This window comes from Salvelinus namaycush, chromosome 7, assembly GCF_016432855.1.
Source record: "Salvelinus namaycush isolate Seneca chromosome 7, SaNama_1.0, whole genome shotgun sequence".
NCBI lineage: Eukaryota > Metazoa > Chordata > Actinopteri > Salmoniformes > Salmonidae > Salvelinus > Salvelinus namaycush.
Window position 1 is genome coordinate 57,376,206 of NC_052313.1, and position 25,948 is coordinate 57,402,153.

At 42.3% G+C, this 25,948-nt stretch overlaps 3 protein-coding genes across 3 annotated transcripts; 1 reads left to right on the top strand and 2 right to left on the bottom strand.

Annotated features, from left to right (window-relative positions):
* The first annotated feature begins 5,865 nt into the window (after positions 1-5,865).
* On the top strand, positions 5,866-6,919 carry LOC120050557 (gamma-crystallin B-like). The gene is made up of 3 exons (XM_038997147.1): positions 5,866-5,874; positions 6,101-6,343; positions 6,650-6,919. Exons 1-3 carry the CDS (start codon positions 5,866-5,868, stop codon positions 6,917-6,919), a joined length of 522 nt encoding a protein of 173 aa, XP_038853075.1.
* A 1,144-nt stretch (positions 6,920-8,063) lies between these two features.
* LOC120050558 (gamma-crystallin M2-like) lies at positions 8,064-9,012 on the bottom strand. Its single transcript, XM_038997148.1, has 3 exons — positions 8,998-9,012; positions 8,577-8,819; positions 8,064-8,342 (listed from the first exon to the last, which is right to left on the bottom strand). The coding sequence occupies exons 1-3, from the start codon at positions 9,010-9,012 to the stop codon at positions 8,064-8,066; spliced, it is 537 nt and encodes a 178-aa protein (XP_038853076.1).
* A 6,348-nt stretch (positions 9,013-15,360) lies between these two features.
* LOC120050559 (gamma-crystallin M2-like) lies at positions 15,361-16,772 on the bottom strand. Its single transcript, XM_038997149.1, has 2 exons — positions 16,492-16,772; positions 15,361-15,641 (listed from the first exon to the last, which is right to left on the bottom strand). Exons 1-2 carry the CDS (start codon positions 16,534-16,536, stop codon positions 15,366-15,368), a joined length of 321 nt encoding a protein of 106 aa, XP_038853077.1. The 5' UTR covers positions 16,537-16,772; the 3' UTR covers positions 15,361-15,365.
* Positions 16,773-25,948: the final 9,176 nt, after the last annotated feature.

The following is a 25,948-nucleotide window of genomic DNA, read 5'->3' on the forward strand; positions in this document are numbered from 1 at the left end:
ACGTGATTAAATGAATCAGGTAATTATTAAGTCATTAACCTGGGGCACCATGGGAAAGTTTGGTTTTAGTGAGTTTCTATTTCCCAAATGAACTCAAAGAATATCAGAATATTGATTTTACAACAGTCGCTTAATTTCCTCTATAGTCTCATCCTGAACGTCGCATAGTCCGGGAATCTGCACAAACCCGAGTCACACTAAATAAATACGTACCACACCAATTGAGTTGATTATTTATTTACTAACAAGCTAAAATTATAACATAAGATACACATACACACAGTCTAGGCTATTGATTAGAACTTAGTACAATGAAACAGGTCCCTAGCGGGCCAACACAATATCACACATGTTACACAAAATGGGGATTTCAAAAGAGAGAGAAAGAGAGAGGGTACGAGAGAAAAGCACACTTGGGTACATTTGTAAACTATGCTTAGTTTAACCCTAACCTTAACCCGAACTGCCGCTCTCATGGGTCAGAATATAATGATGTAATTACGTGTCGAAGGTCTCCGATGGGGTATCTCCTTGTGGACCGAGTTCCGAATTCTCCTCTGATGGTGACACTTCTGTTGTTACCAGGTGTAACTCTCTAATTGTCCACACAATGTCAGTGTCCTTTCTCTTCATGGTCTGTTTCCTCACCCTTCTTCTGAAAGGGGGTCTTCTGAGTACAGTCAGCTGTGTAGCTCAGGGCTCCAGTGTAGGAATGAAAGCAGTGTAGACACATGATTCCTTGGATAGTGGTAACCAGGTGGTCCTGCTTGAATTCACCCTCTTAGACACATCTACTCATCCGTAGCATAGATTAAGACGTTCCTTTGTCTTCTTCAACCTCGTGTTACGTTTTGGGGTTACAACTAATCGGACCTTGGCTGCAGCTCGTGGTCACCTAGTCTGATATGTTAATTCTTAACTCACATGTTTTATACCCTCGGGTCAGAAATGGGCCTTTCCGCCTTTAGGGCGTAACTAGTTACGAGGCAAGGTCTGGATTTTACTGAGATACAATTTAGACAACTAACTTCACATTTCCTCTTTACAAAAACATTTGACTTGATCTGGACATTTTCCACACAATGTACAGTATGCAAACATCAGGTACATATTGTGAAAACTCTTCAAGTTATAATGTTTTCGTTATAACATTGTAATTTAACTTTAAATAACATAACAAAAATGACATTCATTTTCATATTCCATCTATCGTCATTACTACCATTTTGGCTGACGAAACATATTGTCCCAAAGTCTGTTTATTGCATGTTACTGTTCTGAGGTAGGTTCTCCATAGGCCCATCATACATTCTATTCCTCCATACTGAGAGGACAAAGTCTGTTTATTGCATGTTATTGTTCTGAGGTAGGTTCTCCATAGGCCCATCATACATTCTATTCCTCCATACTGAGAGGACAAAGTCTGTTTATTGCATGTTATTGTTCTGAGGTAGGTTCTCCATAGGCCCATCACACATTCTATTCCTCCATACTGAGAGGACAAAGTCTGTTTATTGCATGTTACTGTTCTGAGGTAGGTTCTCCATAGGCCCATCATACATTCTATTCCTCCATACTGAGAGGACAAAGTCTGTTTATTGCATGTTACTGTTCTGAGGTAGGTTCTCCATAGGCCCATCACACATTCTATTCCTCCATACTGAGAGGACAAAGTCTGTTTATTGCATGTTACTGTTCTGAGGTAGGTTCTCCATAGGCCCATCACACATTCTATTCCTCCATACTGAGAGGACAAAGGGATTTTTTCTGCTGCCTTAAGATTTACAATGGGCGTGAGATGTCATTAAAAAAACACCTCCATACCTCTCGATCTCTCCCCCTCTGGTGGGTGTGAGAGATGTCTCTTGTAGGAGTGTGGTCCATGGTAACCTGATCCGAACAGGCCAGTCATGACACATCCATCTCAAATTCAATTGATTCAATGTTACAGGTCATTTTAATATTTGAATACAAAATAATGTTACATACAATCTATTCCCAAGAAAATATGCTTGCAATCTATAACAAAAAGATGATCACTGATTCTTCTTGTGGTTCCAAAACCGCAGTAATGGTATATTTTTCTCCAACACATAATTTATATATTATAATATTTTTTTCCCACCTTTATTTAACCAGGTAGACAGTTGAGAACAAGTTCTCATTTACAACGGTGACCTGGCCAAGATAAAGCAAAGCAGTGCGACACAAACAACAACACAGAGTTACACATGGAATAAACAAACATACAGTCAATAATACAATAGAGAAAGTCTATATACAGTGTGTGCAAATGAGGTAGGATAAGGGGGGTGAGGCAATAAATAGGTCATGGTGGCGAAATTATTACAGTATGGCAAATTAAACACTGGGGTGATAGATGTGCAGAAGATGAGTGTGCAAGTAGTGGTACTGGGATGCAAAAGAGCAAAATAAATAACAATATGGTGATGAGGTAGTTGGATGGGCTATTTACAGATTGGCTATGTACAGGTGCAGTGATCTGTGAGCTGCTCTGACAGCTGGTGCTTAAAGCTAGTGAGGGAGATATGAGTCTCCAGCTTCAGTGATTTTTGCAGTTCGTTTCAGTCATTGGCAGCAGAGAACTGGAAGGAAAGGCGGCCGAAGGAGGAATTGGCTTTGGGGGTGACCAGTGAGATATACCTGCTGGAGCGCGTGCTACGGGTGGGTGCTGCTATGGTGACCAGTGAGCTGAGATAAGGCAGGGCTTTACCTAGCAACGACTTATAGATGACCTGGAGCCAGTGGGTTTGGCGACGGATATGAAGCGAGGGCCAGCCAACGAGAGCATACAGGTTGCAGTGGTGGGTAGTATATGGGGCTCTGGTGACAAAACGGATGGCACTGTGATAGACTGCATCCAATTTGCTGAGTAGAGTGTTGGAGGCTATTTTGTAAATGACATCGCCGAAGTCAAGGATCGGTAGGATAGTCAGTTTTACAAAGGTATGTTTAGCAGCATGAGTGAAGGATGCTTTGTTGCGAAATAGGAAGCCGATTCTAGATTTCATTTTGGATTGGAGATGCTTAATGTGAGTCTGGAAGGAGAGTTTACAGTCTAACCAGACACCTAGGTATTTGTAGTTGTCCACATATTCTAAGTCAGAACCGTCCAGAGTAGTGATGCTGGATGGGTGGGTAGGTGTGGGCAACGATCGGTTGAAGAGCATGCATTTAGTTTTGCTTGCATTTAAGAGCAGTTGTAGGCCACGGAAGGAGAGTTGTATGGCATTAAAGCTCGTCTGGAGGTTAGTTAACACAGTGTCCAAAGAAGGGCCAGAAGTATACAGAATGGTGTTGTCTGCGTAGAGGGGGATCAGAGAATCACCAGCAGCAAGAGCAACATTATTGATGTATCTTCAAACCATCTGTATACTTACAAGCCTATACCAATCATATCCAGATGACATTTTATATCTATGCAATATTCAAACCCAATGTCAACATACAGTAATACTTCAAGTTACTCTAAAATCATCTTCCTCTCATAACACTGAAAACTCTTCTACACAGAGGTCATTGGTAACCAAATGGTTGCTGGTTTGAGTACCTGAGCCAACAAGTAAGGCTTTTAACCCTAATTTGCTCCAGGGGTGCCGTACTACTATGGCTGACCCTATAAAATACCCCGTTTTCCTGCACCAATCTGGTGTATGTGACAACCAAACATATCTATATTTTATTTATTTATTTACAATTAGAAATTATTTGTACTAGGTCTGTGGGCCTTTTTCTGAGTTAAACAAAACTCTACTAGTTGACGCCACTAGTTGGTCCCTTCCTCATTAATAGGTTGGCATGGAAGTGTTTGGTGACGTGATTATATTTATTATAGTTTTATCTAAAAAGGATAACTTTTTAAATGTTTAAAAATATATATTTTTATGAAATTCACTGAGGAAGATGGTCCTCCCCTTCCTCCTCTGAGGAGCCTCCACTGATTGGTATGGTGCTGAAGATAATGAATATGAGGTTATATGTTTGGTGCTGAAGATAATGAATATGAGGTTACAAAGTGGTTAAAGAACCTAATAAAGCTTCAAATCCACCCTTTTGTTATGAAGAATGTTGCTTGTGACTTATAAACACATAAACTTGTTTGTTACTTATATTTTCTTTGTTTAGACACGTACTAGTATGTCCCCATCGATTAGTAGCTTCACTTTATTGTCTTTGTTTAGACACGTAGTAGTATTTAAACCTTGGAGGGATTAAGCCTATAGACCATCTCACAGTAGGAGGATTTGAAGCCAACAAAATCAAAAAGAGACAGAGAGTTTATTATGCTGACCCCATAGAAATGAAGGAGGCTCAACTGTAAATACACAACGTATAAAAGGTCCACTGCAACACTAAATGAACACAAACATCCCCATGGGAGCGGGTTTGTAATGACTCTAAATACAACATGTAGATTAGATAGATAATGGATACAGACAACAGTTCAATTGTAATAGTTACAGAAGTATTGGCTCTGCATACAGCTTGATCTTACCTGACAAAGTTGTCGTCTCAGCAGGGAAAACAGTGATATAGCTGATGTTTTGGTCAATGTTTACTTGACCTCTCACCCAGATCTGCAAGGGCTGTTGTTTACTTTACCTCTCTCACCCAGATCTGCAAGGGCTGTTGTTTACTTTACCTCTCTGACCCAGATCTCCAAGGGCTGTTGTTTACTTTACCTTTCTGACCCAGATCTCCAGGGGCTGTTGTTTGTCCAACACCAGCTACTGCTTACCCAAACCGGCCTTGCAGTGGCATTCCTCACGTATGTACAAATGCTTCAACTATTTTGATACCTCCATTTTGCTGAGATTAACATTTTACGTAGCAGGGACACCATTTAAAGCAGAATTGTGGGTAGTATGGACATTGCCATGTGATTCATTACAAAATATGATTACAGAAACAGAGTTAAATATTAAATGAGTGTGGCCAAAACACTTCTGTTTTTTGTTTCTACCTGGTAGTTAATTGCACTCACCTGGTGTCCCAGGTCTGAATCAGTCCCTGACGAGAAGGAGAGGATAAAAACCAGAAGTGTTTTGGCTTTCCAGGACCAGAATTGAACAGCCTTGAATTATAGCATTAAATTAGAGTATTACGTTTTCTTGGTTTTATCAAAACGTCACAATGTAGAGGAACTGAGTAAGTAACACAAGGCACATTGAATATATAAAACATGTAATGACTTGACATTGGATGAATTATTCAATGATATGTTTTACAGTGTTTTTATGTTAAATCCATGCCGTCAGGTTTTCCCTTCAGAGAGCCAAGAGGAAGATTAGTGACATGGAGATGTTTCCATTTTTAAAAGTTAAATAAAGAACTCCCCCTCCAAATGTACTGTGCACTTTGTTTTCCATAAAATGTGATGGGGTACATATAGGAAAACATCATTTTCACGACTATGATGCTTAAACCTGGGTTGGTACACAAAACTGGACACTTGTGTTACTCAGATTGGTCTGCCATTTCTACACCAGTTTCATTTCTTCATATAGAAATATAGTTGTTCATGTATCACAATCAAATCCCAATCTAGTCTAAAACAACATAGTTGTAATCGTCAAGAGATGATCACTCATCTACAAGACATTTTAGAATTACAATCATCCTAAATAAATAAGCCTTTGTTGAAAAGGAAAAATGCTTACTTTGTTGACCACCTAAGATAAAAATACATTGCCGTGTTCACAGCATTCTCGCGGAAAAAAACGCTGACGTGTTAAAAGTCAAACTATTTACATGACAATACTGCCGTTTGTCCATGGATTATAAAGTGAGGACGCACCTCCCAACCCGTGCTGAGTGCCAGTGAGACCAAAGCTAACCTTCACAATGGGAAAGGTAAGGCTGGTTTTTATGCTATGCATATGTTGTGCCTCTGCATTCCTCCATAGATTATTCTACTGGAATCAATAAAAGGGGATGAGATTCATTAAAGGTAATGTGTGCCTCTGATCAGGAATTTTAGTTTGTACAATATTTCAAAATAATTCTAAATCTTGGGGCTTACTGCTGGGGAAGAGATCTGGTCTTACACAATAAAACACCTCAATTGATCTGTTTTTAGATAATTTTCTACGAAGACAGAAACTTCCAGGGTCACTCTTATGAGTGCGGTGGAGAATGCTCTGACCTCCATGCCCACTTCAGCCGCTGCAACTCCATCAAGGTGGAGAGCGGCAACTGGATGGTGTACGAGAGGCCCAGCTACATGGGCTATCAGTACTTCCTGAAGGAAGGCGAGTTCTCCGACTACCAGCGTTGGATGGGCTTCAATGACTGCGTCAGGTCCTGCCGCATGATCCCCCAGGTAAGAGACGGATTAAGGAAGAGGTTAAAGAGATCCCGTTAACTCTGAAGTATTGGAGCGATTCTAAAGTATTACAGGGACTTTTGGACCTTTGGTAGTTTGATCCCAAAACTACACAAAATCAACTGCTGGATTCTGAGCAGTGGAGGCTGGTGGAGAAAGAAATGGGGAGGACAGGCTCATTATCCTTCCCATTTCTCCCTCCACCAGCCTCCACTGACTCTGAGGTTGGACGTAGTCCACCATATATTCTTCTGAGATAGGCTACACATGTCATCCCAATAACACTCCTCTCTGTATCCACAGCACCAAGGATCTCACCGTATGAGAATCTTTGAGCGCTCCGAGTTCGGAGGACAGATGACAGAGTTGACGGACGACTGCCCCAACCTCTACGAGCGCTTCCATTACAATGACATCTACTCCTGCAATGTGATGGAGGGCTCCTGGCTTTTGTATGAGCACCCCGACTACAGGGGGCGCCAGTACCTGCTGACCCCGGGAGAGTACAGGAGATACAACGAGTGGGGAAGCATGAGCGCCAGAGTGGGCTCCATCAGACGTATTGCTATGTAAGAAGCTGAATGTATGACTCTTGAATCAATGACCAATGGGAAATCATGTTGAAATAAATCCATCCACACATTAGAGCCTTTTTTCCTGCCTTTTGTATTTTAAACCACAGAGAAAGAATGAATATGCAAACTTATCTGTTAGGTTGGTTGAACTTTTAAAATGTTTTACCATGAATTAACTCCCATATTACCGTGGTTTACTGAGTGAAACTGTGGAGTGAATCGACCTCAAATAGACCATGTGTGTACCCTAAATATCTCACATCAAATATTTTTATTTATTGGTTATTGTCATGAACAGGCTGTTCATGACAATTTGAGAATAATATGAAATGAAGACCCTACATATTTTGCTTTGACTCACATTTGTGTAATGTGTTACAGATGTAGGATCCTAATTTGATCACCCTGTTTCTGGTGAACTGACCTGCAATGCATTAAAAAAAGCTTCTGAAGTTTGTCATTTCCACTTTGACATTTCAGACGTGGTTTTCCCTTACGAAATATGTATCAACCCCAATCCACTAATTATAATCCACATAATAATTCACTTTTCCTGTTGCTGCAGGGTTATTTTCCTGCTGTAGCAAACTGGCTCAAATTAAGATCCTGCATCTGTACTCAGCAGAATCTGCTAATATTTTCATTCATGATACAATAGGGAAATGTCTGGGCAACTCATAGTCAGCACTGTTGATTGAAGAACTTGAGTTACAGAAAGGGAATTGATTATGTTGCAACATTGCAACATGAAAAAGTGCATCTGATGATGTTAACGTTGTATTTTTGAACCGTCTTCCCTGTTGTAATGGCTTGAATGGAATCATTAGAATGGTATCAAACACATCAAACACATAAAAACAACGTGTTTGACTCCGTTCCATTGATTCCATTCCAGCCATTATGATGAGCCCGTCCTCCTATAGCTCCTCCCACCATCGTGCTCTACCATGCATATGCGTACATTTATTGTTATACAATGCCGTTATAGTGCATGATACTGTAACACTAAATATTGAATACAAATCCCTCTGTGTTCTGTGGATGGTTCTAGAAGCACCTGCACAAGTGTTCACTGTTTGGAGACACATACTGTTTGATTGAACATGCAGCTTTATTGAGAACAGACGTAGGACATAGAACTTTTAGTTGTTGGAGTCAGAGATTCGTCTGAGGGATCCGATCCTGGGGCTCAGGCCACCCCAGTCGCTGGGTCTGCGGTACTCGCCAGGCTTCAGGTAGTACTGTCTGCCCTTGTAGTTGGGCTGCTCGTACATGAGCCAATGGCCGTCCATCACGTTGCAGGAGTTGATGTCGGACATGCGGAAGCGGTCCTGGACATTGGGACAGTCGTCGTTCAGCTCCTGCATCTGGCCACTCATGTCGGGGCGATCGTACAGCCTCATCCTGTAGGAGCCGCGGTGCTACAGGACGAGGAAATAGAGGTCATATTGGGTTTTTACATTACTACAAATTAGAGGTCAATTATTAACAAGACAATATAGCAAAATAGGTGGGGCCAAAACGGAGCCTTGAGGAACACCTTTACTAAGTTCAAGAAGTTTTAATTGGTGCTCTTCTATAAAAACACATTGCAATGTGAGATGGGCCTAGTGATGAGCGTAGCCCTGCGTTTGAGGCATCTACACTGGGTTTACCATGGGGATCATGCGGCAGGACCTGATACAGTCGTTGATGCCAATCATGCGCTGGTTGTCATTGTACTCTCCCCTCCTCAGGAAGTACTGGTGGCCAGTGTAGTTGGGCCTCTCGTAGACCATGAACATGCCACTCTCCACCTTGATGGAGTTGCAGCGGTTGAAGTAGGAGTGCAGGTCGGCACAGTCGCTCATGCACTCATGGTGCCGACCCTGGAAATTTCTGTCCTCATAGAAGATGATCTGCAAAGGGGAGTGTAAACATTTTAAAGCATAAAAAAATGTATCTTACATCTACTGAACTGATGTATTTTTTTCAAAGTTGCGGTCATTATATAGTGGACAAAACTAAATGTTTGATGTTTTTTTTCAGTTATACTATAAAACTAGTAATATGAATGCAGGTGGGTGTCTGGCTTACCTTTCCCATTGTCATGGTTGCGTGAGGGGCAGATAGACAGTCAATGGTCACTCTTTCTGTGCCTCTGTCCTTTTATAAAAAGCAGCTGTGTGATTGCGCAGCATAAAGTATTGTCATTCAAATCATGATCTGGAGTTAGCACACAAATCTGTTTATGTATAGCCATTATTGTGTGACGAGTTATTGTTGCTGGCCAGTTTTCCCATGTTCATCACTATTGTCAGAAAACACTACTGTGTACTGGAGATCCGGTGCACTGCTGGGCTTAGCATCAGCAAAACAACTCAACCAGACATTTAGCATATCATTGTCATTCACAAACACCGTCAATTTCAATTGTGTCCTTTTATGCACAATTATGCAAATGTAACCGTTTATAAAATGCCTATCTGGGATTGAATCCGTGAGAATAAGCCACAGAATATGTTGATTATTTCTAGATGTAGGCATGCACTCTGAAAACGCTGACGTTACCGTAAATGATGTAATGAACTGTTGTTTGGCCCCATCCTTTCGTTGTTCTGTTCTATACTTAAAGATCTGTGTTTTGTGGGCGAACAAAATATCTGTCTATATGAATATGTATGTAATCATATATCATGTTTACATACATAATGGCCAACAATATTGCCATGGTGTCATTAGCAAGAAAAAACAACAAGTAAAAAACTGTGGTAATTCACTTTGAGAGGAAATACTTCATTTTCATACTGATCCGGATTTGAAAATAAACGTCAATGTTATACCGACGGTCAGTGAACGGTTACGTGATGAGTAACCTTGTCGGAGACCTGAAGACTTGTGTTAGCTCCCCAAACTAAAGGCTTTAGCTCAGTGGGCTAATACAGTCTTTGTGGTGCACAGGGGGACCCGGATTCGAATGCCAGTCAGTCACAGAGGCAGCATCATGTCAGTGTTGTGTAATTGAGAAAGTTAACAATAGCAGTAACCAAGCATCTAGGAAAAATCATCAGGAACATCAGGATAACTGATGGTTCAAATCTACCCAAACCTCTGCACATGAGTTATCTGTGGTTCCTCATATGTAAGACGACAGTTGATGATAGTGTTGTTGTCGTTAAAATGCTATATTATTGGATGTAATGTATTGGTATTTTGTATTGTTTTAGTGAGTATGTGTATTGTGACTGTGTAATTGTCCTTGGCTGCTCTGGGACTACGGGTGCAAATGAGCTTTTTGCTAACCCTGGCACATTTACATGGATGTTGCATTATTGTAATATTGATGTTGATTAATGTACATTGTCCCCTATAAATGAATAATACATAATTTATTATTATTTTTAACCAATGTATTAATTGTGTGAAAAAAGGCATACAGGAGACACTTTTTTATTTAACTAGGCAAGTCTGTTAAGAACAAATTCTTATTTACAATGACGGCCTAGAAACAGTAGGTTAACTGCCTTGTTCAGGGGCAAGACAACTGATTTTTACCTTGTCAGCTCAGGGATTTGATCTAGCAACCTTTCAGTTACTGGCCCAACGCTCCAACCACTAGGCTACCTGCCAACCCAGGATTGATCAGGATTGGTTTGTCATTGAAGGTCCTTTTCTTAATTAAAAGGTATTTTTTATTAGAGGTCCATGAGACGCCTGATGGAACCGATCCTGCCTCACCAGTCGCTGTATCTATGGTACTGGCCGGGCCTCAGCTAGTACTGCCTGCCCCTGTAGTTGGGTTGGTCGCACATCATTCAGTGGCCGTCCATCCCGTTTGAAAGGAGTCGGACATGCGGAAGCGGTCCATGCGGTTGGGGTAGTCGTCGTCCATCTCCATCATCTGGCCGGCCGTGTCATTGTGTTCGTACATTCTGATGCTGCCACGGTTCTGTAAGGAACGACCAAGTCACGTCACTCAACCCAATGTGTACATGTCATCAACATAGCCAGAATAAATGCAGCTTGTTGAGTGATGTTCAACAGATTATTTAACTAGATGTAGATTAGAACCTACAATTGTCAGGTAGATCATTTACACAAATAGTCAACTATAATGGCCCAGTTAAAGAACTCCAGTACCATTTTATAGATTTACCCATCCATAGCACAAGATTACCGGTGTACAGGCCTATTCATATCCTGGTATCAAACACCATACCATGGGGATCATGCGGCAGGACCTGACACAGTCGTTCATGCCCATCATACGCCGGTAGTCGGAGTACTCTCCCCTCCTCGGGAAGTACTGGTGGCCCATGTAGCTGGGACGATGGTAGATCATGAAGCAGCCGCTCTCCACCCTGATGGATTGGCAGCGCTAGAAGTAGGAGTTCAGGTCAGAACAGTCGACCATGCATAACCTCAGGAAGTAGGAGTTCAGGTCAGCACAGTTGACCATGCATAACCTCAGGAAGTAGGAGTTCAGGTCAGAACAGTCGACCATGCATAACCTCAGGAAGTAGGAGTTCAGGTCAGAACAGTTGACCATGCATAACCTCAGGAAGTAGGAGTTCAGGTCAGAACAGTCGACCATGCATAACCTCAGGAAGTAGGAGTTCAGGTCAGAACAGTTGACCATGCATAACCTCAGGAAGTAGGAGTTCAGGTCAGCACAGTTGACCATGCATAACCTCAGGAAGTAGGAGGTCAGGTCAGAACAGTTGACCATGCATAACCTCAGGAAGTAGGAGGTCAGGTCAGCACAGTTGACCATGCATAACCTCAGGAAGTAGGAGGTCAGGTCAGCACAGTTGACCATGCATAACCTCAGGAAGTAGGAGGTCAGGTCAGAACAGTTGACCATGCATAACCTCAGGAAGTAGGAGTTCAGGTCAGCACAGTTGACCATGCATAACCTCAGGAAGTAGGAGGTCAGGTCAGCACAGTTGACCATGCATAACCTCAGGAAGTAGGAGTACAGGTCAGAACAGTTGACCATGCATAACCTCAGGAAGTAGGAGGTCAGGTCAGAACAGTTGACCATGCATAACCTCAGGAAGTAGGAGGTCAGGTCAGCACAGTTGACCCTGCATAACCTCAGGAAGTAGGAGCTCAGGTCAGCACAGTTGACCATGCATAACCTCAGGAAGTAGGAGTTCAGGTCAGAACAGTCGACCATGCATAACCTCAGGAAGTAGGAGTTCAGGTCAGCACAGTTGACCATGCATAACCTCAGGAAGTAGGAGTACAGGTCAGAACAGTTGACCATGCATAACCTCAGGAAGTAGGAGGTCAGGTCAGAACAGTTGACCATGCATAACCTCAGGAAGTAGGAGTTCAGGTCAGCACAGTTGACCATGCATAACCTCAGGAAGTAGGAGTTCAGGTCAGAACAGTCGACCATGCATAACCTCAGGAAGTAGGAGTTCAGGTCAGAACAGTTGACCATGCATAACCTCAGGAAGTATGAGCTCAGGTCAGCACAGTTGACCATGCATAACCTCAGGAAGTAGGAGGTCCGGGCAGCACAGTTGACCATGCATAACCTCAGGAAGTAGGAGTTCAGGTCAACACAGTTGACCATGCATAACCTCAGGAAGTAGTAGGTCAGGTCAGCACAGTGGACCATGCATAACCTCAGGAAGTAGGAGTTCAGGTCAGCACAGTTGACCATGCATAACCTCAGGAAGTAGTAGGTCAGGTCAGCACAGTGGACCATGCATAACCTCAGGAAGTAGGAGGTCAGGTCAGCACAGTTGACCATGCATAACCTCAGGAAGTAGGAGTTCAGGTCAGCACAGTTGACCATGCATAACCTCAGGAAGTAGGAGTTCAGGTCAGCACAGTCGACCATGCATAACCTCAGGAAGTAGGAGTTCAGGTCAGAACAGTTGACCATGCATAACCTCAGGAAGTAGGAGTTCAGGTCAGCACAGTTGACCATGCATAACCTCAGGAAGTAGGAGTTCAGGTCAGCACAGTTGACCATGCATAACCTCAGGAAGTAGTAGGTCAGGTCAGCACAGTGGACCATGCATAACCTCAGGAAGTAGGAGTTCAGGTCAGAACAGTCGACCATGCATAACCTCAGGAAGTAGGAGTTCAGGTCAGCACAGTTGACCATGCATAACCTCAGGAAGTAGGAGGTCAGGTCAGCACAGTTGACCATGCATAACCTCAGGAAGTAGGAGGTCAGGTCAGCACAGTTGACCATGCATAACCTCAGGAAGTAGGAGTTCAGGTCAGCACAGTTGACCATGCATAACCTCAGGAAGTAGTAGGTCAGGTCAGCACAGTGGACCATGCATAACCTCAGGAAGTAGGAGGTCAGGTCAGCACAGTTGACCATGCATAACCTCAGGAAGTAGGAGTTCAGGTCAGCACAGTCGACCATGCATAACCTCAGGAAGTAGGAGTTCAGGTCAGCACAGTTGACCATGCATAACCTCAGGAAGTAGTAGGTCAGGTCAGCACAGTGGACCATGCATAACCTCAGGAGGTAGGAGTTCAGGTCAGAACAGTCGACCATGCATAACCTCAGGAAGTAGTAGGTCAGGTCAGCACAGTGGACCATGCATAACCTCAGGAAGTAGGAGTTCAGGTCAGAACAGTCGACCATGCAGTCGACCTGAGGGTTCTGCAGCATCCCCTGAATAATCCTGCTTCACAGACGTTAACACACTTGAATAATGCAACACGGCATGTAGACATGTTGAAACTCTTTTTTTGTTGTGACATCGTTTTGGTATCGAGTATTACAATACTAAACCTGATATCGGTATTGAAAGTCAAAATTCTGGTATCATGATAACACTACATTACATTACATTACATTGACATAATCAAGTTTTAGACTTTGGTGACACTTTATGTTACTTTAGTAGTAGGCCTTTTCTACAATGTCTGGTTGAATCCAGATTACTGATATTTGATTTGATCTATTTTGGTTTCTGCAAACAGATATTGTTACAGGTTTTGCTTGTACAATATTTTTCTACTCAGAAATGCATATACACTGAACAAGAGTATAAACGCAACATGTAAAGTGTTGGTCCCATGTTTCATGAGCTGAAAAAAAAAATCCCAGAAATGTTTCATGTGTACAAAAAGCTTATTTCTCTCAAATGTTGTGCACCAATTTGTTTACATCTCTGTTAGTGAGCATTTCTCATTTGCCAAGATAATCCATCCACCTGACAGGTGTGGCATATCAAGAAGCTGCTTAAACAGCATGATCATTACACAGGTGCACCTTGTGCTGGGGGCAATAAAATACCACCTTAAAATGTGCAGCTTTTTCACACAACACAATGCCACAGATGCTGAGGAGTATTTATGTTTGTAATAAAGGCCTTTTGTGTGGAAAAACTTGGCTGATTGGCTGGGCCTGGCTCCCAAGTGAGTGGGCATGGCTCCCAAGTGGGTGGGCCTGCCTGCCTAGTTGGTGGGCCTATGCCCTCCAATGCACACCCATGGCTGCATCCCTGCCCAGTCATGTGAAATCCATAGAATTGTTGCATGTTGCGTTTATATTTTTGTTCAGTATACATAACTGGAACATAACTGATCTAACCAGACATAGAAAATATTACATTTATTATAGAACAATCTTATTAGTAACAATATGATTCACACCATAACTACAATATTTAAACTTCTGACAGCACTTTAAGCTAATTTTGATAGCACTTTATGGTGGTCCTTAAACATGACTTGTAAAAGTGTAATTTTATTGACAAAAAGCCATAATGACAATGTAGGCCCATCTATGCACCTTGAAGTCACTGGATTATTATTATTACGTTACTGACATTAATATTTGCTTCTATATACTTTGACTGACAGGGCCTAGTAACCAATGAGATTTCTGTTATATTGCATGGTATATTGCAAGGTGGAAGCTTACACTAGCAGGTATGAAAAGATCTTCAGGATCACTGTTTTCTTATTTTATGGGCTTTGTTTCGGGACCTTTTTCTGGTTGGGAACTTTGCCAACGAGGAGGTACGTTTCAACTGTGTGACCCTTTTTGACCCAGTGACTCTGTGTCAAAGAAGCATGTAGAGTGAGTAAGCTAGAAACTTGATCCTGAACATGGTCTGCTTAATGTCATATGATTCAACACTTTAATGTTAAATGTGCAACACAGAGATACACCATTAAAACAGCCCATTCAGGTACATTTTTAAGGTGTATTTCAAATATATATTTACATCCTCTTATGTAGACCTATTTGTAGTATATTCCATTCTATTTAGACCTACATGTACAACATGTGCCTGTTGCTCAATATATTGAGGTTTGTCCTCCATTTAAGCTAAAGGCACAAAGACAGACCCCAAATATCATAAAGGTCACCAATGAATATCAATCACTTGATCAGAAACAGTGAAATGGAAATGTCAACAGCAAGCTTATTTAAACAATTGTTTTATTGACTGGTCAGAGTGGAGAGGACGTTGGGCCTAAAAGTCGGTGATCCTACGGAAGGATCCGGTGGTGGCACAGGTGGCTCCCCATTCGCTGAACTTCCTGTACTCGCCGGGTCTCATAAAGTACTGGCGCCCCCTGTAGTTGGGATGCTCGTAGAGGGTCCAGTAGCCGTCCATGACGTTGGCGGAGTAGATGTCACGGCTACGGAAGCGGTCCTGGACGGAGTCACAGTCCTCGCCGAACTCCATCATCTGTCCCTGGAAGTCTGGCCTCTCGTAGATTCTCATGCGGTAGGGACTGCCGCTGGCCTGCTCGGACAGAGAGGTACAGGAGAGGTAACACTGGCAAAACACAGGTCACTTGGGGGGCATGGGGAATCACAGGTATCCACTACATCTGACATGTTTCAGCGGGCCTTAGGTTAACACAGGTAGGTAACAATGCTAAAGTAGCCAAACCCCACATTTGGTGTCAGAAGTGGGACATCACAATTGGGGAGGTCACAGTGTGCTAACATATGCCAGGGTCATGACAGTCACAAAGGTAGTTTAGGACATGTCCAGAATGTCTCAGAAATGTCTCTTGAAGGAACCCAGAATGATCTGGATGAGATATTCTGCTGATTAGGTATTGTTTTGGTTGGTGGGAGGCTCCAGTCTGAGGCTAGACAACATGAAACAGCATTATGTCATTAACATGACATACATGGTAGATAACTATGTCATATGAAACCTAATACAAAGGGTCTATGGGATTAACATTTTATGGGCTTCCATCCATCCAACCATCGACTCTCCTCCTCTAGGCGAGTCGTAGAGTCATTTTGCTTTATTTGGCATGTACCTTCAGACCTTTACGTGGTCTGGTTATCTCCCAACCATTCACAGACTCATGTGTTGTGCTTATAAAACTATGGGCCGGGTTCCCGGACACAGATAAAGCCTAGTCGTGGACAAAAATCAATGGAAAATCTCCACTGAAAGTGCTTTTTAGTCCAGGACTTGGCTTCATCTGTGTTAAGGCAACCAGCCCTAAAACCACCAGTTGAGTGAACAAGTATACACTGATAAATCCCCACAATGCATTACTACAATACAGATTGAGCCATGAACAAACCAGACATTAAAACCCATCTTCTCTCACCTCCCGGCTACTCACATAAGAAAAGGTACGGCAGGAGCGAATGGTGTCGCTGTATCCCATCCAGCGCTGATACTCTGGGTACTCTCCCCTGGTCAGTACATACTGGTAGCCTGCGTAGTTGGGCCTCTCATACAGCACCCAGCAGCCGCTATCTACCTTGATGGAGTTGCAGCGGCTGAAATGGGGGTGCACATCGGGGCAGTCCGTGTCGCACTCATAGGAGCGACCCTGGAAGTTTTTATCCTCGTAGAAAGTGATCTACACAGCCAGGGCCGAAGGTCGGAGGGAAATGTTAACATCAGTTACGGAAAACACTATTTCTTCTTTCATTTGACTGCATTTCAAATAAAAGTACACTTCCTAATATAAAAACACATTTTCTATGATTTCTATAATGGCAAAATACACTGCCTTCTCTGGACCAACAATTACGTACAAGTAAGTTTGTCTCCTGTTTATAGGTCTCCTGTTATAGGCTACTACACTGTTGGTATTCTACAGCTTGTCTACCAGTAAAACAGCGATCAGTGATCATTTTCATTACCAAACGCTATCAAACTTACCTCTGGATTATTTTTCTTGGCAGCACTATGACATTACCGTGTGGAACAATCAACCAGTTTCTTTCCAAATCAGCTTTAAAGTCCATAAAAACAAACACAGACCCAGAGAGCTGTATACAGTAGTGCCAACTAGCTAGAGACAAACTGGTCTGCCTTACCTTACTCATGTCTGGGCTGTTGTTAGAGCACTCTTCCTCAATGTAATACCCAGGACAGAGGGCCACGAGCCTCTTTTATAAAACTCAATCAAAGGTTGCCGGATCAGAGGTTTTGTTATTTTAATGAGCAGGGATTTGGTGGCATTGAGATGCTGCCAAGGCCTTGATCCTGCCCATACAGATAAAAACCCCTGATTCATCAATGCAGATGCCCTAGCCCTGCACATTATTGACCCACGTGCCGTGGACCACGGCCCTTTTGATACTGTACGTCTACCGAAATACATTTTATTATCCAGTAATCCACAATAAAGGGACACATGTTTACTGTTTGGAATGCATCATCACAACGCTACGGTATAGAACCATCACAACACTACGGTATAGAACCATCACAACACTACGGTATAGAACCATCACAACACTACGGTATAGAACCATCACAACACTACGGTATAGAACCATCACAACACTACGGTATAGAACCATCACAACACTACGGTATAGAACCATCACAACACTACGGTATAGAACCATCACAACACTACGGTATAGAACCATCACAACACTACGTATAGAACCATCACAACACTACAGTATAGAACCATCACAACACTACGGTATAGAACCATCACAACACTACGGTATAGGACCATCACAACACTACAGTATAGAACCATCACAACACTACGGTATAGAACCATCACAACACTACGGTATAGAACCATCACAACACTACAGTATAGGACCATCACAACACTACGGTATAGAACCATCACAACACTACGGTATAGAACCATCACAACACTACAGTATAGGACCATCACAACACTACGGTATAGAACCATCACAACACTACGGTATAGAACCATCACAACACTACGGTATAGGGCCATCACAACACTACGGTATAGAAACCATCACAACACTAGGGTATAGAACCATCACAACACTCGGTATAGGACCATCACAACACTACGGTATAGAACCATCACAACACTACGGTATAGAACCATCACAACACTACGGTATAGAACCATCACAACACTACAGTATAGGACCATCACAACACTACGGTATAGAACCATCACAACACTACAGTATAGGACCATCACAACACTACGGTATAGGACCATCACAACACTACAGTATAGAACCATCACAACACTACGGTATAGAACCATCACAACACTACAGTATAGAACCATCACAACACTACGGTATAGAACCATCACAACACTACGGTATAGAACCATCACAACACTACGGATAGAACCATCACAACACTACGGTATAGGACCATCACAACACTACGGTATAGAACCATCACACACTAGGGTATAGAACCATCACAACACTACAGATAGGACCATCACAACACTACGGTATGAACCATCACAACACTACGTATAGAACCATCACAACACTACGGTATAGAACCATCACAACACTACGGTATCTGCATTCATTCTCTAAAGTCATCACAACACTAGGGTATAGAACCATCAATACTACGGTATAGAACCATCACAACACTAGGGTATAGAACATCACAACACTAAGTATAGGACCACACAACACTACGGTATAGAACCATCACAACACTACGGTATAGAACCATCACAACACTACGGTATAGAACCATCACAACACTACAGTATAGAACCATCACAACACTACGGTATAGAACCATCACAACACTACGGTATAGAACCATCACAACACTACGGTATAGAACCATCACAACATACGGTATAGAACCTCACAACACTACGGTATAGACCATCAAACACTACGGTATAGAACCATCACACGCTACGGTATAGAACCATCACAACACTACGGTATAGGACCATCACAACACTAGGGTATAGAACCATCACAACACTACAGTATAGGACCATCACAACACTACGGTATAGAACCATCACAACACTACAGTATAGGACCATCACAACACTACGGTATAGAACCATCACAACACTACGGTATAGGACCATCACAACACTACGGTATAGAACATCACAACACTACGGTATAGAACCATCACAACACTACAGTATAGGACCATCACAACACTACGGTATAGAACCATCACAACACTATGGTATAGAACCATCACAATACTACGGTATAGGACCATCACAACACTACGGTATAGAACCATCACAACACTACGGTATAGAACCATCACAACACTACGATAGACCACACAACTGGGTATAGAACCATCACACACTACAGTATAGAACCATCACAACACTACGGTATAAACCATCACAACACTAGGGTATAGAACCATCACAACACTACAGTATAGGACCATCACAACACTACGGTATAGACCATCACAACACTACGTATAGAACCATCACAACACTACGGTATAGAACCATCAAACACTACGGTATAGAACCATCACAACACTACGGTATAGAACCATCACAACACTACGGTATAGAACCATCACAGCACTACGGTATAGAACCATCACAACACTACGGTATAGGACCATCACAACACTACGGTATAGAACCATCACAACACTACGGTATAGGACCATCACAACACTACGGTATAGGACATCACAAACACTACAGTATAGGACCATACAACACTACAGTATAGAACCATCACAACACTACAGTATAGGACCATCACAACACTACGGTATAGAACCATCACAACACTACGGTATAGAACCATCACAACACTATGGTATAGAACCATCACAATACTACGGTATAGGACCATCACAACACTACGGTATAGGACCATCACAACACTACAGTATAGAACCATCACAATACTACGGTATAGAACCATCACAACACTACGGTATAGAACCATCACAACACTACGGTATAGCCATCACAACACTACGGTATAGAACCATCACAACACTACGGTATAGAACCATCACAACACTACGGTATAGAACCATCACAACACTACGGTATAGGACCATCACAACACTACGGTAAAGGACCATCACAACACTACAGTATAGGACCATCACAACACTACAGTATAGAACCATCACAACACTACGGTATAGAACCATCACAACACTACGGTATAGAACCATCACAACACTACGGTATAGAACCATCACAACACTACGGTATAGAACCATCACAATACTACGGTATAGGACCATCACAACACTACGGTATAGGACCATCACAACACTACAGTATAGAACCATCACAATACTACGGTATAGACCATCACAACACTACGGTATAGAACCATCACAACACTACGGTATAGAACCATCACACAATACGGTATAGAACCATCACAACACTATGGTATAGAACCATCACAACACTACGGTATAGAACCATCACAACACTACGTATAGAACCATCACAACACTATGGTATAGAACCATCAACACTACGGTATAAACCATCACAACACTACGGTATAGAACCATCACAACACTACGGTATAGGACCATCACAACACTACGGTATAGAACATCACAACACTACGGTATAGGACCATCACAACACTACGGTATAGGACCATCACAACACTACGTATAGAACAATCACAACACTACGGTATAGAACCATCACAACACTACGGTATAGAAACCATCACAACACTACGGTATAGGACCATCACAACACTACGGTATAGAACCATCACAACACTACGGTATAGAACCATCACAACACTACGGTATAGGACCATCACAACACTACGGTATAGAACCATCACAACACTACGGTATAGAACCATCACAACACTACGGTATAGAACCATCACAACACTACGGTATAGAACCATCACAACACTACGGTATAGAACCATCACAACACTACTAAACCATCACAACATACGGTATAGAAACCATCACAACACTACGTATAGACCATCACAACACTACGGTATAGACCATACATCAACAGTATAGAACATACAACTACGGTATAGAACCATCCAACACTACGGTATAGAACCATCACAACACTACGGTATAGGACCATCACAACACTGCGGTAAGAACCATCACAACACTACGGTATAGAACCATCACAACACTACGGTATAGGACCATCACAACACTGCGGATAGAACCATCACAACACTGCGGTATAGACCATCACAACACTACGGTATAGAACCATCACAACACTACATAGAACCATCACAACACTACAGTATAGGACCATCACAAACATACGGTATAGAACCATCACAACACTACGGTATAGGACCATCACAACACTACGGTATAGAACCATCACAACACTACGGTATAGAGACCATCACAACACTACGGTAGAAACCATCACAACACTACGATATAGAACCATCAACACTACGGTATAGAACCATCACAAACATACGGTATAGGACCATCACAACACTACGGTATAGAACATCACAACACTACGGTATAGAACCATCACAACACTACGGTATAGAACCATCACAACACTACGGTATAGGACCATCACAACACTACGGATAGAACCATCACACACTACGGTATAGAACCATCACAACACTACGGTATAGACCATCACAACACTACGGTATAGAACCATCACAATACTACAGTATAGAACAATCACAACACTACGGTATAGAACCATCACAACACTACGGTATAGAACCATCACAACACTGCAGTATAGGACCATCACAACACTACGGTATAGAACCATCACAACACTACGGTATAGAACCATCACAACACTGCAGTATAGGACCATCACAACACTACGGTATAGAACCATCACAACACTACGGTATAGGACCATCACAACACTACGGTATGAACCATCACACACACGGTATAGAACCACACAACACTACGATATAGAACCATCACAACACTACGGTTAGAACAATCACAACACTACGGTATAGAACCATCACAACACTACGGTATAGGACATCCCACAACACTACGATATAGAACCATCACAACACTACGGTATAGAACAATCACAACACTACGGTATAGAACATCACAACACTACGGTATAGAACCATCACAACACTACGGTATAGGACCATCACAACACTACGGTATAGAACCATCACAGCACTACGGTATAGAACCATCACAACACTACGGTATAGAACCATCACAACACTACGGATAGGACCATCAACACTAGGTATAGAACCATCACAACACTACGGTATAGAACATCACAACACTACGGTATAGGACCATCACAACAATCGGTATAGGACCATCACAACACTACGGTATAGAACATCACAACACTACGGTATAGAACCATCACAAACACTACGGTATAGAACCATCACAACACTACGGTATAGAACCATCCACCACTACGGTATAGGACCATCACAACACTACGGTATAGAACCATAACACCAACGGTATAGGACCATCACAACACTACGGTATAGAACCATCACAACACTACGGTATAGAACCATCACACACACGGTATAGAACCATCACAACACTACGGTATAGAACCATCACAACACTACGGTATGGACCATCACAACACTACAGTATAGAACCATCACAACACTACGGTATAGGACCATCACAACACTACGGTATAGAACATCACCAACAATACGGTATAGAACCATCACAACACTACGGTATAGAACCATCACAACACTGCGGTATAGGACCATCACAACACTACGGTATAGACCATCACAACACTACGGTATAGAACCATACAACACTACGTATAGAACCATCACAACACTACGGTATAGAACCATCACAAACTACGTAAGGACATCACACACTAAGGTAAGAACCATCACAACACTACGGTATTAGGACCATCACAACACTACGTATAGGACCATCAAACACACGTATAGAACCATCACACACTACGGTATAGGACCATCACAACACTACGTATAGGACCATCACAACACTACGGTATAGAACCATCCACCACTACGGTATAGGACCATCAAACCTACGGTATAGAACCATCACAACACTACAGTATAGAACCATCACAACACTACGGTATAGAACCATCACAACACTACGGTATAGAACCATCACAACACTACGGTATAGAACCATCACAACACTACGGTATAGAACCATCACAACACTACGGTATAGACCATCAACACTACGGTATAGAACATCACAACACTACGGTATAGGACCATCACAACACTACGGTATAGGACCATCACAACACTACGGTAAAGGACCATCACAACACTACGGTATAGAACCAATCACAACAATACGGTATAGAACCATCACAACACACGTTAGAACATCACACACTACGGTATAGAACCATCACAACACTACGGTATAGAACCATCACAACACTACGGATAGGACCATCACAACATACGTATAGAACCATCCACAACATACGGTATAGAACCACAAACACTACGGTATAGGACCATCAACAACATACGGTATAGAACCATCACAACACTACGGTATAGAACCATCACAACACTACGGTATAGAACATCACAACACTACGTATAGAACATCACAACACTACGATAGAACCATCACAACATACGGTATAGAACCACACAACACTACGGTATAGAACCATCACAACACTACAGTATAGAACCATCACAACACTACGGTATAGGACCATCACAACACTACGGTATAGAACCATCACAACAATACGGTATAGAACCATCACAACACTAAGGTATAGAACCATCACAACACTGCAGTATAGGACCATCACAACACTACGTAAGACCATCACAACTACGGATAGAACCACAACACTACGGTATAGAACCATCACAACACTACGGTATAAACCATCACAACACTACGGTATAGAACCATACAACACTACGGTATAGAACCATCACAACACTACGGTATGAACCATCACAACACTACGGTATAGAACCATCAAACACATACCAAGTATAGAACCATCACAACACTACGGTATAGAACCATCACAACATACGGTATAGAAACCATCACAACAACTACGGTATAGGACCATCACAAACACTACAGTATATGACCATCACAAACACTACGGTATAGAACCATCACAACACTACGGTATAGAACCATCACAACACTACGGTATAGAACCATCACAACACTACGGATAGACCATCACACACTACGGTTATAGGACCATCACAACACTACGGTATAGAACCATCACAACACTACGGTATAGAACCATCACAACACTACGGTATAGGACCATCACAACACTACGGTATAGAACCATCACAACACTACGGTATAGAACCATCACAACACTACGGTATAGAACCATCACAACACTACGGTATAGACCATCACAACACACGGTATAGAACCATACAACACTACGGTATAGGACCATCACAACACTACGGTATAGGACCATCACAACACTACGGTATAGAACCATCACAACACTACGGTATAGAACCTCACACACTACGGTATAGAACCATCACAACACTACGGTATAGAACCATCACAACCTACAGTATAGAACCATCACAGCACTACGGTATAGGACCATCACAACAATACGGTATAGAACCATCACAACACTACGGTATAGAACCATCACAACACTACGGTATAGAACCATCACAACACTACGGTATAGAACCATCACAACACTACGGTATAGAACCATCACAACACTACGGTATAGAACCATCACAAACACTACGGTATAGGACCATCACACACTACGGTATAGCACATCACAACACTACGGTAGAGAACATCACAACACTACGTATAGAACCATCACAACACACGGTATAGACCATCACAACACTACTAGCATGTATAGAACCATCACAACACTACGGTATAGAACCATCACAACATACGGTATAAACCATCACAAACTACGGTATAGAACCATCAAACACATACGGTATAGACCATCACAACACATACGGTATAGAACCATCACAACAATACGGTATAGAACATCACAACACTACGGTATAGACAACCGTATAGGACCACACAACACTACGGTATAGAACCACACACACTACGGTATAAGGACCATCCACAACACTACGGTATAGAACCATCACAACACTACAGTATAGAACCATCACAACACTACGGTATAGGACCATCACAACACTACGGTATAGAACCATCACAACATACGGTATAGAACCACAAACACTACGGTATAGAACCATCACAACACTACGGTATAGGACCATCACAACACTACGATATAGAACCATCACAACACTACGGTATAGAACCATCACAACACTACGGTATAGAACCATCACAACACTACGGTATAGGACCATCACAACATACGGTATAGAACATCACAACACTACGGTATAGAACCATCACAACACTAGGTATAGAACATCACAACACTACGGTATAGGACTACACTCGGTATAGACCATCACAACACTACGGTATAGACCATCACACACACACGGATAGAACCATCACAACACTACGGTATAGAACCATCCCAACATCGGTATAGAACCATACAACACTACGGATAGGACCATCACAACACTACGGTATAGGACATCACAACATACGGTATAGAACCATCACAACAATACGGTATAGAACCATCACAACACTACGGTATAGGACCATCCACAACACTACGGTATAGAACCATCACAACACTACGGTATAGAACCATCACAACACTACGGTATAGAACCATCACAACACTACGGTAAAGGACCAATCACAACACTACGGTATAGAACCATACCACATACGGTATAGGACCC